General features: G+C 48.5%; 1 protein-coding gene across 1 annotated transcript in view; it reads left to right on the top strand.

Moving 5' to 3' along the window:
• Positions 1-202: 202 nt before the first annotated feature.
• Positions 203-13,764, top strand: part of ABCF2 (ATP binding cassette subfamily F member 2) — a 16,078-nt gene continuing 2,516 nt past the window's right edge. Inside the window, 11 exon segments of the mRNA XM_006172378.3 lie at positions 203-828; positions 3,383-3,595; positions 3,984-4,166; positions 4,246-4,417; positions 6,483-6,578; positions 8,632-8,740; positions 11,968-12,063; positions 12,229-12,348; positions 12,441-12,530; positions 12,893-13,003; positions 13,628-13,690. Coding sequence (XP_006172440.1) covers positions 672-828; positions 3,383-3,595; positions 3,984-4,166; positions 4,246-4,417; positions 6,483-6,578; positions 8,632-8,740; positions 11,968-12,063; positions 12,229-12,348; positions 12,441-12,530; positions 12,893-13,003; positions 13,628-13,690 — 1,410 coding nt within the window. The 5' untranslated portion in view covers positions 203-671.

The raw sequence follows: 13,764 nt of genomic DNA, 5'->3' as shown, positions 1-13,764 counted from the left end.
TGTTGCGACAGAGGCCGAGCGGTGAGGCCCAGTGAGTTGGGGGGAAGGGGCGCCGAGGGGGGAGGATGCGAGCCTGTGAGGGGGAAAGAGGACGAGAAGAGGGCGGAGGGATGGGATCGGGATGGAGCCGGCTGCGAAGAAGAAAGGGCCAAGGGAGAGAAGCTGACGGCAGCGTGTGGGGGAGGCTCGGGGGGTGGTGAGTGTGGAGACTTCGAGGGGACTCGCCGAGGAGGACGAGAGCGCCGGGAAGAGCTGGGCTCGACGGCAGGGTGGTGTGGAGGGGGCGACGGAGAGCAGGCCGGAAAGCGCGGCTGCTGGCTGGGGTGCGGCGCGCCAGGTGGGGAAACCGGACACGGGCTGGTCTGCCGAGGGACAACGTGGTCCCTAGTCCGAGGCCCTGGAGGAAGGAGCGTGTCCTAGTGAAGCAGGCCGTGGGGGTTGGAGACGAATCCGAGGGCAGCTGTGACTGTCACACCAGCGGCTGGCATCAGAGTGGGCGAGAGGCAGGCGCCCTGACGGAGTTGGAAGAGCGCAGGCTGCGGGAGCTGGGCCATCTCCAGGGGGATGGAGCAGAGCCCGGCCTCCTTCCCCGGAAACTCGGGGCGCTGAGGTATCTGCGTGTCCCTTCAGGCTCCCTGAAAGAGTAGTTACCTGCCCCGTGGCTCATCACCATGCCCTCTGACCTGGCCAAGAAGAAAGCAGCCAAGAAGAAGGAAGCTGCCAAAGCCCGACAGCGGCCCAGAAAGGGACACGAAGAAAATGGAGATGCTGTCACAGAACCACAGGTGGCAGAGGAGAAAAACGAGGCCAATGGCAGAGAGACCACAGGTGACCTGAGGGAGGGGCACGTTCCTGGGTGGGAGCCTTCATTGCAGGGCCCAGCCTTCCGAATCTGGGTGGCAGTCGGAGCCAGCGGAGCATCTCTGGTGCCATGAAACTTTTCATGGTGAACCAAACAGATAGGGTTGGCGTTTGTGCCATGCTGTTACTATGGAAACTGAACACAAGGTTCTCACTTAGTGGCAAGTGAATCTAGGAGTTGCTGGGACGCCTTGCTGCAACTGGGAAGGGAGGTCATGACCTATTTCCCTTTCTGCACATGGTGGCCAGTATGCATGGCTCTTGGCCACATTAACCCTTGTCCTCACAGAGGAGTGATTCTACCAACAAGAATGTAACGTAGGGATTTTATGATGGATGTCTCTTGGGAAAGAGCTGCCTTTCTGTTATTCCCGTTTTAGGAAGTATCTATTCAACTCAGGTGCTAGATGTGCTACAAAATGAGGTGCTATAAACACAGTCCATCCTCTAATTTATAATCTAGATGGGAAAATATGGCAGTTTATGATAAAGACTATATCAGGAAGTCAGCCAGGTGGCATGGTGGTCAAGGCACTGGATACCATGTGGCCAGCGGCATGTTTGAGTCCTGAACTTGGCTGCTCAAATAACACAGTTGGATGCGTGTACACACACCCAAAATCCCAACAGGAGAATGGAGAAGGTCGTGGCAACGCCATTGCCTCCCCCCTTCTCTCTGTCTCTTTGCTGAGCACATGCATACCCCCTATAGCAAAAACTTTTGGCACTCTAATCCCAGGCTTTCTCCCTGCCCCCGAAAACTCTGTAAGCAATACTGTTCATCATCTCTTACATAGTCACCAGATTTCTGTCCTTTCACATACAAAGTTCTAGTAGCACAATGTTTGTGCAGGTACATCTTACATTTCTCTCCAGGCCTAGCCTGGGACAGGAAAGCCCTATCTAATCACATCCAACCTCAACATTCCCATTCTCTATATACCTTTGTTGTCTTATAGTTTTACTTTATGTTGTACCTTCTATTTCTTCATTTAAATTATTTTAAACAAACAAACAGATGCCAAAAGGGACCAGCAGTTGGCATAATGGCTATGTCGCTGGACTCCCATGTAGTCAACCGCGGTTCAAGTCCTGGACCTGATGGCTTAAACTCACACCGGGCACATGTACATGCATGCCCAAGATCCCAAGAAGAGAATGGAGGAGACACTTTAAAAAGAAAAGAATTATTCTATTTAACTTTATTTTTATTATTATTGTTATTTTCCAGTTTTGATCAGAGAGAGACAGAGAAAGAGAGAGAGGGAAAGTGAGAAAGCAAGCCACCAGGTCCAGGACTTGAACTATGGTCAGCCATTTGGGAGTCTAGCACCTGTTGGCCCTGGGAAATTCTTTTTTGCCCCCAGATTGTTATTTATTTGGTTAGTTTCATTTGTTATTATTATTATTTTTAAATTTGACCAGAGTCAGAGAGAAAGGAAAAGTGAGAGAGCAAGCTGCCTGATCCGGGATCAAACTGTGGTTGGCCATGTAGGAATCCAGCACCTTTAACCACCACACCACCTGCTAGCCCCGGAAATACTTTTTTAATGACCTTTGTCACGGACACTCAGTGTTTGAAGAGGAAAATAAGAATTAATAATGCAAATTATAGCAGACAGAAATTCTGCAAAGGGGAGTTAAACAGTGATTGAGAGGAGAGAACTGAGTAGTAAGAAATGTCTCCAAAATTAGAATTCTGGGAGAAAGCTGATATAATAAAGTCAAGCCATGGGGAAATTTTATTCCTAGCCAGCATAGGAAAGACTAGGGACTTGGGACCAGCAGTTAGTGTAATGGCTATGTCGCTGGACTCCCCCATGTAGTCGACTGTGGTTCGCATCCCGGACCCAGTGGCTTAAAACTCATGCTGGGCCCGTGTGCATGCGTGCCCAAGATCCCAAGAGGAGAATGGAGGAGAAGGGATTGCAGCATGGCCATCCCCCTGGGGGGGGATGATTTCTTGCTTTCTATCTCTCTGTCTCTGTCTGTCTGGCGAGCGCATGCGCCCTATAGCAAAAAAAAAAAAAAAAAAAAAACTCCCCAAAAAAAAAAAAGAGAGAGAGACTAGGGATTGAAGAATGATGAGAGTGGGGGAGGCTGGCGGGTGGTGTGGTGGTTAGGGGCGCTAGATTCCCACATGGCCAACTGTGGTTCAGGTCCCGGACCTGGTGGCTTGCTTTCTTGCTTTCCCTCTCTCTCTCTCTCTCTCTCTCTCTCTCTCTCGTCAAATAAAACAGTAATATTACTAACAAATTAAATTAAATAAATAGTTCTTTTAAAAAATAAAGAATGATGAGAATGAATAAGGATAGAAGAAGACAAGGACAAGAGAGCTTAGACTAAAAGAATAGGCTGTATAGTAAAGGGTAGGGTTAGGGCAGATCTGTGATAGTGTGCAGTTGGTTGAAAGCTTAAAAAACATCTGAGTCTGCTCAGTGTGAAGTGGACCTTCACGATATGCCTCTGTGAGAACTGAATTTGTTTCACAGTCTCTTCTCAAATGTTTTTCCGCCCCCAGAAGTGGATTTGTTGACCAAGGAACTTGAGGACTTTGAGATGAAGAAAGCTGCTGCTCGAGCTGTCACTGGTGTCCTGGCCTCTCACCCTAATAGTACTGATGTCCACATTATCAACCTGTCACTCACCTTTCATGGTCAAGAGCTCCTCAGTGACACCAAACTGGAATTAAACTCAGGCCGTCGTTATGGCCTCATTGGCTTAAATGGAATTGGTGAGACCCTTGGAAGGCGAGGCAGGAGGTATCTCTCCTTGGCTCACCTGTTACTCAGTGACTGTTTAGCTGTATACAAAGCAAGGAGTTTACAGTATGGGTGGGGACCAGGGAAAAGGAGCTAGTGATACAGAGCAGTGTGTGGTAAGTACCACATACATACTCATGGACATTGGGTGCTGGGGAGGTTGGCTGAAAACTTCACAGAGGAAATGTAGGACAAAAATTGGAAGAAAGTTGGAAAGATAGCCCAAGAATGGCAGGGATGACTGGGTTATAGATTTGAATGACTTAAGGGAAAGAAATAGCAAGGTCCTGGTTTGGCTGGAGTAGAGAAACTGGTGGGAGGGATGGTGAGGACAGTGCTGAGTGTCCTTCCCCCACTCAGGAAAGTCCATGCTGCTCTCTGCTATTGGGAAGCGCGAAGTGCCCATACCTGAGCATATCGACATCTACCATCTGACTCGAGAGATGCCTCCTAGTGACAAGACACCTTTGCAGTGTGTGATGGAAGTTGACACAGAGCGGGCCATGTTGGAAAAGGAGGCTGAGCGGCTGGCTCATGAGGACGGTAGGGCTCCAGGCCCAGGGGTGGGTGGGCTTCCTCCCGGGAAAGCCCCAGGGAGCCTCACGCCATGCACTGCCCACAGCGGAGTGTGAGAAGCTCATGGAGCTCTATGAACGTCTGGAGGAGCTGGATGCCGACAAGGCGGAGATGCGGGCATCACGGATCTTGCATGGACTGGGTTTCACACCTGCCATGCAGCGCAAGAAACTGAAAGACTTCAGTGGAGGCTGGAGAATGAGGGTCGCCCTTGCCAGGTGAGTCCTTCCTTCCCCACCCTCTGTAACTATCCACCTCTTGGGGTTGAGAGCTCAGTATAGCAGAACTATTTGGAACACGGTCATAAGTGTTAAATGAGGCACAGACGTCAGTAGTGTGGAGACAGGATGGACTGCGTCGATTAGGGAGTGAGCTCTGTAGCTGAATGGTCAAGAAAGAGTCAGCGCTGAGTTTGCACACAGGGTTTAGGCATCCTAGGAACAGCCCTAGGTGGAGTTAGGTCTTTGTTTCTTCACTCTTGACGCCCCTTCTACCTTATTTGTGCCCAGTACTGTTTATCCTTGCTGTAAAGATAAAGTATTAAATAGCTAGTATGATACCTATGCTTCTTCCTCCTTAGCATAGACCCAAGTGAATTGCTATAGACCGGCATTTCCCCAGCAGTCCCCTTAGTTACATAGGCAAACCCAACCATTCTCAGTGAATTGATGAGACTTGATCTGCAGCTCTGGAGAGTTGCCTGTATGTGCCTTAGAACATGAGAGCAGTGATCCCAAGTGTGGTAAGCCTCCTTTTCTCCTGGGGAGCTCTTAACACGGACTTCCAGCCTCTCCTTCTGATCTCTGCAGTCAGAATGCTGGAGTTTGGTACGCAGGGATCTGATTTCTAACAAGTTCCCAAGTATCACTGCAGGTTTGAGAACCAGAACTTTAGAGTCTGCTCTTTTCTCCTTTCTTGAAGCTCTTGAGTTTAAGAACAGAACCCTCTTTGGCCTCCTTCCTAGAGTCTGGCAACCCTATCAAGTAGGTCTAACCTGCATACTTTTACCTTTAACAATGTACAACGTCTGGAGGAGCTGGATGCCGACAAGGCGGAGATGCGGGCATCACGGATCTTGCATGGACTGGGTTTCACACCTGCCATGCAGCGCAAGAAACTGAAAGACTTCAGTGGAGGCTGGAGAATGAGGGTCGCCCTTGCCAGGTGAGTCCTTCCTTCCCCACCCTCTGTAACTATCCACCTCTTGGGGTTGAGAGCTCAGTATAGCAGAACTATTTGGAACACGGTCATAAGTGTTAAATGAGGCACAGACGTCAGTAGTGTGGAGACAGGATGGACTGCGTCGATTAGGGAGTGAGCTCTGTAGCTGAATGGTCAAGAAAGAGTCAGCGCTGAGTTTGCACACAGGGTTTAGGCATCCTAGGAACAGCCCTAGGTGGAGTTAGGTCTTTGTTTCTTCACTCTTGACGCCCCTTCTACCTTATTTGTGCCCAGTACTGTTTATCCTTGCTGTAAAGATAAAGTATTAAATAGCTAGTATGATACCTATGCTTCTTCCTCCTTAGCATAGACCCAAGTGAATTGCTATAGACCGGCATTTCCCCAGCAGTCCCCTTAGTTACATAGGCAAACCCAACCATTCTCAGTGAATTGATGAGACTTGATCTGCAGCTCTGGAGAGTTGCCTGTATGTGCCTTAGAACATGAGAGCAGTGATCCCAAGTGTGGTAAGCCTCCTTTTCTCCTGGGGAGCTCTTAACACGGACTTCCAGCCTCTCCTTCTGATCTCTGCAGTCAGAATGCTGGAGTTTGGTACGCAGGGATCTGATTTCTAACAAGTTCCCAAGTATCACTGCAGGTTTGAGAACCAGAACTTTAGAGTCTGCTCTTTTCTCCTTTCTTGAAGCTCTTGAGTTTAAGAACAGAACCCTCTTTGGCCTCCTTCCTAGAGTCTGGCAACCCTATCAAGTAGGTCTAACCTGCATACTTTTACCTTTAACAATGTACCCTTTCTGTACCCTTTTGTGTTCTTTGTGGTCACTAACCTCAGTGTGTAAGACTCATAGATTCTTATACGAGCCTTCTGTTCGATTCCAGCCTCCTCTTCCATTATCTACCTTTGTTTCCGAGCCCCGTTCTCTACCCTTAGTCTCTGCTCATCAGTTCTGGTTTCTTTCTCACTCTCCCCTTTCCTCTGAGGTATAGAACCTAGATCTGGTTTCAGGACTCAAGCCCGGCCTGACCAGAGTTGCAGGCAAGCTGGTCCCCTCCCGTGTAGCACCCATTATACTGAGCTGCCTCCGCCCCTTTCTTGTCCTTCAGAGCTCTCTTTATTCGGCCCTTCATGCTGCTCCTGGACGAGCCCACCAATCACCTGGACCTAGACGCCTGTGTGTGGTTGGAAGAAGAACTAAAAACGTAAGGGGTGAGGGGTTGGGAGTGGGCAGGTCCAACGTGGGAGTCAAGCAGAGTCCAGAGAAAATGATGCCAGGGATAGCGCCGACATTAGAACAGTAAAGGGATGAAGTGAAGGAAGGTCAGAGTGAAGGCCATTGAACAAATAGCACATTAAGACTGGCCTTTTAAATTTTTTTTTTAAGAGAGATTTTTGCTATTGGGTGTGTGTGCTTGCTGGAAAGAGAGAGAGAGAGAGAGAGAAAGTGAGAAATCATCCAGGGGGGATGACCATACTGCAATCCTTTCTCCTCCATGCTCCTCGGGATTTTTTTTGGCATGCACACATGCCCCTGGCGTGAGTTTAAGCCATCAGGTCCAGGACTCGAACCGCAGTCAACTACTTAGGGGTCCAGCAACATAACCTTTATACCATCTGATGGTCCCAGGGCTGGTCTTGCTTTTGGATTGTTTTTCTTTAGTCTGAAATGTGTGAACGTTTTTGTTTTTTTTCCTTTTTTTTTTTTTCAGGTTTTTGCCATAGGGCGCAAACCTCTCTCCAGACAGAGACAGAAATCACCTTGTCATCATCCTGGGGAGGGTGGCCATACTACAGTCTCCATTTTCCTGTCAGGATTTTGGGCACAACACCCATAGGGCCCAGTGTTATGCTCAAGCCACCAGGTCCCACCTCCAACTGAGGTTGGCCATTTGGGAATCCAGCTTCTTAACCACCACTCTATCTGCTGACCCCAGAAATACATCTTAATCAAGACTTCTTTTTTTTTTTTATTTTTTAAACCCTAATTACATTTCTTTCTTTTTTTCTTTTTCTTTTTTTAAGAGGTTTTTGCCATAGGGTACATGCAGAGAGAGGGACAGAGACAGTGAGAAGGAAAATGAGAAATTACCCCCGATGGGGTATAACCACACTGCATTCCTTTCTCCATTCTCCTCCCAGAATCTTAGGCGTACACACACACACACACACACACACACACACACACACACGTGCGCCAGGCATGAATTTGAAGCCACTCCGGGTCCAGGACTTGAACCATGGTTAGCCATGTGGGAGTCCAGCAACGTAACCACTATACCACCTACTGGCCCCACATTTCACTTTTTTTTTTTTTTTTTAAAGTTCCTTTTAATTATTGCTAGAGGCTTAGGTGCTCACCAGCGTGAGAGAGCACGAGTGGGTGAGTGAGCACACCCCCACTGCGGTGTGCTCACACTACCGTCCTCTCTCCTCCATTTCTCCATCCCCTTAGGACTTTGGTCATGCGTACACATACACCTGGCATGTTCTTCTTGCCACTAGGGCTGGGATTCGAACAGCAGTTGGTCATATGAGATCCACCTCCCTTAACTAGCAGGTTACAAGCCTAATTCAGTACCCTGTTTTTTATTGTGTCTGATTGACTTCTCATCTAGTTTTAGATGTGTTTATGGGTGTATTTATGTACATACACTTCTTCTTATCATTGTTCCTGCTATATCTTGACTCCATTCCTTTGAAAATTAGAAGATTGTGGGCCAGCAGGTGCTGGTGGTGAAGGCACTGGATCCCACATTGCCAGCTGCATGATTCGAGTCCTGGATCTCACATTGCCAGCTGCATGATTCGAGTCCTGGAGCTGGTGGCTCGAAAAACATGCTGGGTACATATGTATGCGTGTCCAAGATCCTGAGGAGAATGGAAGGGAAGGGACTGTGGTGTGGCCATCCCCCTGGGGATAATTCTCACTTTCCCTTCTCTCTCTCTGTCTCTCGTGGGTGAGCATTAGTGCTCTGTGGCAGAAATCTGAAAAAGGAAGGAAGAAGGGAGGAAGGAAAGTAAGTTAGAAAATTGAGGAGATCCAGTCTATCTTACCACACTTTGAAAGGCATCGAAATACCCTTCCAGATAGATTTTGCAGTAGCAACTTAGGTGATCAGAAATTGAACGGTAACGCTACAGGTGCTTAGGTGTGATGATGGGAAAAGATGATTTCCTGGGCCCAACTCTCAGTCCACGTGTTGCCAACTGTCTCCCATCTTGAGCACCTCCCTGACAGGTTCTTTGGCTTTTCAGTTTTAAGCGCATCCTGGTCCTCGTCTCCCATTCCCAGGATTTTCTGAATGGTGTCTGTACCAACATTATTCACATGCACAACAAGAAACTGAAGTTATTAACACGGTGAGTGGGCCTCCACTTCTACAGTAATCTGTGTTTACCAATTCTCTGACGGTTTCCTTTTTACAGCTCCCTTTTTCCTATTGCTATAAAAAGATGGACAAAGAGTCCTGCAGCCTGTTTTATTTTAGTCCTAAAGTCATTGCTTTCAGGCCATAGGCCATGGTTGGCAGCCTGGGTGTGTGGTGTGTGCTTGCTTTTATGGCAAAGAAACTGACCTTTCACAGTGCCCAGTCAGGCCCTGCTCCTCTGGGCCTTCTTAAATGGCTCTTCAACTCTTCTTCATGGGAGTCAACACAGTTCTGACCAGAGCTGGATGGGCCCAGGGTCTCAACAGCCCCGTTTTGTGCCTTGCCTTTTCATTTCTTTTATTTCAAAAAACGTAAAATAAAAACAGAAGTCCTTTTCACTTATAGTTGTACTTTCTATAGGAGTATTGATAGTTTTTTATATAGCCCTCCAGAAATTCCTTATATACGTGCAAGCATTTGTTGAAAATTTCATATATACATATATCCTTTTTTTCCTTACACAGTTGTAAACTTTATCATTGCTGTAGGTTGTTTTTTGAATTTTATATTTCTTGGACTACGTTCCATATGATTATGTATAAATATTGGTCATGGGGCCAGAAAGTGGCAAGCTGGTTAAGGTACTGGACTCGCACATGGCTGACTGATACGAGTCCCAGACCTGTGGCTTAAAAACCATTCCAGGTCCATATGCATGAATGCCTAAACTCCCGAGAGGAGACTGGAGGAGAAGGGATTGTGACATGGCCGTCCCCCTGAGGGGGTAATCTCTCACTTTTCCTTTCATTGTCTCTCTCTGGCAAGCGCACATGCCATATGACCAAAAAAAAAAAAAAAAAAAAAAGTCAGCCTTATTCTTTTCAGTGACCGTGCAGTATTTTATTGTGTGCATATTTTCCTTTTTTTTTTTTGGAGAGATTTTCACTGTAGGGCGCGTGCGCTCGCCAGACAGACGGAGACAGACATAGAGACAGAAAGCGAGAAATCATCCCCCAGGGGGGATGGTCACGCCACAATCCCTTCTCCTCCATTCTCCTCTCGGGATCTTGGGCATGCACGCACACGCGCCCGGCGTGAGTTTTAAGCCACCGGGTCCGGGACACGAACTGCGGTCGACTACGTGGGAGTCCAGCAACATAGCCATTACGCTAACTGCTGGTTCCCTTGTGTGCATATTTTGGATCTTACTTGGTACCACCCCCCTTTTATTTGAGGGATTATTGCTATAGGGTGGCATTGCTCACCAGAGAGACAGAGACAGAAAGTGAGAACTCACTCCCCAGAGACATGGCCACACTGCAGTCCCTTCGTCTCCATTCTCCTCTGAGGATTTTGGGCAGTCACACACGTACCCAATGTGAATCTAAAGTTGCCAGGTCCAGGACTTGATCTGTGGTCAGCCACGTGCGAGTCCAGCTCCTTAGCCACTACACCACCTGCTGGCCCCGGTACTCCCTTTTTGATGTATATTTAGTTTAAGTCCAGTTTTTTTGTTTGTTTATTGTTTTTCTTTTTAATTGCCAGGGGATGCATACATTTGCAAGAGAGAGATGGAGAGATGGGAGGAGAGGGAGAAAGCACTCCCAGTGAAGAGGGAGAGAGTATAGGGAAGGAAATCAGGCAGAAAAAAATAGAGATGCAGGACATTTGTGAGACACAGAAGAGGTTTATTGAGACCAGCAGATGGTTAAGGTGCTAGACTCCATATGGCCAATAATGGTTCAAGTCCTGGACCTTGTGACTTGCTTTCTCACTTTTCCTTTCTCTTTCTCTGTGTGTGTTTCTCCTGGTCAAATCAGAATAAATGAATTAGTAAATAAAATTAAATAACTGATTCTTTTTTTTTTGAGAGATTTTCACTATAGGGCGCGTGCGCTCGCCAGACAGACAGAGAGAGACATAGAGACAGAAAGTGAGAAATCACCTCCCCAGGGGGGATGGTCACGCCGCAATCCCTTCTCCTCCATTCTCCTCTCAGGATCTTGGGCACGCACGCACACGCGCCCGGCGTGAGTTTTAAGCCACCAGGTCCGGGACACGAACTGCGGTCGACTACGTGGGAGTCCAGCGACATAGCCATTATGCTAACTGCTGGTTCCCCGCCTGGCGTGAGTTTTAAGCCACCGGGTCCGGGACACGAACCGCAGTCGACTACGTAGGAGTCCAGCGACATAGCCATTACGCTAACTGCTGGTTCCCAAATAACTGATTCTTAAAAAAAAAAAAAAAGAAAGAAAAAAAAAAAAGAGGGACCAGCAGTTGGTGTAATGGCTATGTCACTGGACTCCCAGGTAGTCAACCACAGTTCAAGTCCCAGATCCAGTGGCTTAAACTCTCTGGGTGCATGTGCGTGCCTAAGATCCTGAGAGGAGAATGGAGGAGAAGGGATTGCAGTGTGGCCATCCCCCCTGGGGGGTGATTTCTCGCTTTCTGTTTCTCTGTCTCTCTCTCTCTGTCTTTCTGGTGAGCACGTGTGCCCGATAGCAAAAACCTCTCCAAAATAAAATAAAATAGGTCTTACCAAAAAAAATGGTTTATTACCTACTGATGACATGTATAGTATTCTCAACTAGACTGGTCTGAGGTGTATTTCATGTTGGGTAAATTTTCTTTACAGGCCAAATGATATATAGCAATCAAATGTTTAAACAAAATAATAATGAAAAAAAAGGGGGGGGGAGAGAGCACTCCCAATGGGGTGTGGTCATACCACAGTCTGTTTTCCACTTCTCCGTCCTGTTGGGATTTTGGAGTATTCCTGCACATGTGCCCTGGTTTTTTTTTTTTTTTTTAAGCTGCAAGGGCCTGGATTTGAATTATAGTCAGCCATGTGGGATCTGGCTCCCTTAACCGGTAGCTATGGGGCTAGTCCATTGAGTCTAGGTTTTTTTTTTTTTTTTTTTTACAGATAGAAAGTGTGGCAGTCCAACTGTGCAAGGTTTATCAGATCCTAAATCTGACTGGTCTGTTTCCCCTCCTGGGGTTGAGTCTAACCCAGGCTAGACAGAGCAAGAGGCATGAAACTGAAAAGCCCTCAGGTTCTAGGCTAGGATGTGCTTCCTTAATACACATCCTCTTTTATTGCACAACCTTATAGCCAGGGCCAGGGCAGTGTCATCTTTGATCTACCTAAACTCTGAGTGAAAGCAAGACTGAAACCCAGATTAAAGCTGCCTGCCTTGCCTGGCTCGTTTCCCTGCAGGGTAATTACGATCAGTATGTGAAGACACGGCTAGAGCTGGAAGAGAACCAGATGAAGAGGTTCCACTGGGAGCAGGACCAGATCGCGCACATGAAGGTAGCGGGTGCTAGATCTGGGTTCACGTGCTGCATCGGAATGAGGAGAGCGGGAAGGGTGCTGGATGAGGTCGGGAAGGGCTGTGGTCACCACCTCTCACCTGGTGTGAAGATGGGTTGTTTGGTACCTGCACGTGTACCCATCCCCTTTTCTGGTCTCTTTCAGAACTACATCGCTAGGTTTGGTCACGGCAGTGCCAAGCTGGCCCGGCAAGCCCAGAGCAAGGAGAAAACACTACAGAAAATGATGGCATCAGGACTGACGGAGAGAGTCGTGAGCGACAAGGTGGAGTCTAGTGAGGGGCGAGGAGGGTAGTGGCCTAAGGCGAGGTGGGTGAGAAAGGCACCAACTTGGAAAATGTCCTCTCCTCTTCCTAGACACTGTCATTTTATTTTCCACCATGTGGCAAAATCCCTCCACCTGTCATTATGGTGCAAAACGTGAGCTTCAAGTATACAAAGGATGGGGTAAGTTCGTGCCTGGGTGTGTCTGCGAGTGCCCGTGTCAGGCTGGGAGGCTGGGCCCTTGTACAGCGTGTCAGTTGGTGGGAGCCTCCTGTTCTTTGCTGGCTGTACCTGCTATCCCTGTGTGAGGGACACCGGGGTGTGGCAGCTGGCATACTCATCCCAGGACTCATGCTGTCCCTTCCCCAAGTACTTAGAAGGAAAATTCCCCCGGGTTGGTGGGAGTGAGTTGGGGTCTTCTGTGAGAGCCCTCCACTCCTCCCACCTCCTCCTTTGGTGACTGGGGACCCCACAGGGAGAGCTGCCAGTCAGAGTAAACCTGCGCTGTAGCCTGCGTCCGTCTCTCTCTCTTGTACCCACCTCAGCCTTGCATCTACAATAACCTAGAGTTTGGTATTGACCTTGACACACGAGTGGCTCTGGTGGGGCCCAACGGAGCAGGAAAGTCGACTCTCCTGAAGCTGCTAACTGGAGAGGTAAGGTGCCAGCGTGGCGTGGCTACTCCAGGCGTAGGTGCTCCCCCGTCTAAGAGTGAGGGAATTGTGCAAGGGCCACTGCTCTTTGAGGACCCGAGTGCTCTGGTGGTGAGTGAGGGGTGATGGGCAGCAGGTGGAAGGGAGGAAGTGTCAGGGCTGGGAAGTGCTGAGGCTCGGGCCATTTCCTCTAGTCCAGGGTTGGAGGAGAGTCAGAGACAGGGTAGGGTGTATGAGTGTGAAAACACACACATGTGTCTCAGCATTGTTTCCAATCAGAGCACTTAGAATGTAAGAACACTGTTTAGAAATGTTATTCTAGGAAACATACACTGGACCTCCAGTAAATTCTCAGACAGTACAGTGTGCCGTGTAGTAGACTTCTGTGTCTGCCTAGTAGAGTATGCGTGTCTTTGCTGTGTTGAGAATGTCTGTCTCACCAGGTCCCCCTCAGGAATTTCAGAGAGGCCCGAATAGCAGTCTGAATTGCTGATGGCTTCCGGGTGGGAGGTCGCGTGAGCCTTACTCAGCGTGCACGTGTTCGTTCTCATCTCTCCTGGGTCTGCGCCCGACCAGGTTTCCCTTTCTTCGTGTTTGTGTTTCTACTTACTACTCTTTTCTTCTCAGCTACTCCCCACAGATGGGATGATCCGAAAACACTCGCACGTCAAGATCGGGCGTTACCATCAGGTAACGGGTCTAGGGTGGAGTCGCAGTTGCTCAGGGTATGGGGGAGGGGCTTCCTCTGTCCGAGTCCCGCAACC

Source organism: Tupaia chinensis, unplaced genomic scaffold, assembly GCF_000334495.1.
Source record: "Tupaia chinensis unplaced genomic scaffold, TupChi_1.0 Scaffold000280_1, whole genome shotgun sequence".
Lineage (NCBI taxonomy): Eukaryota > Metazoa > Chordata > Mammalia > Scandentia > Tupaiidae > Tupaia > Tupaia belangeri.
The sequence above is the reverse complement of the archived record's forward strand: the minus strand, read 5'-3'. Positions and strand labels throughout refer to the sequence as shown.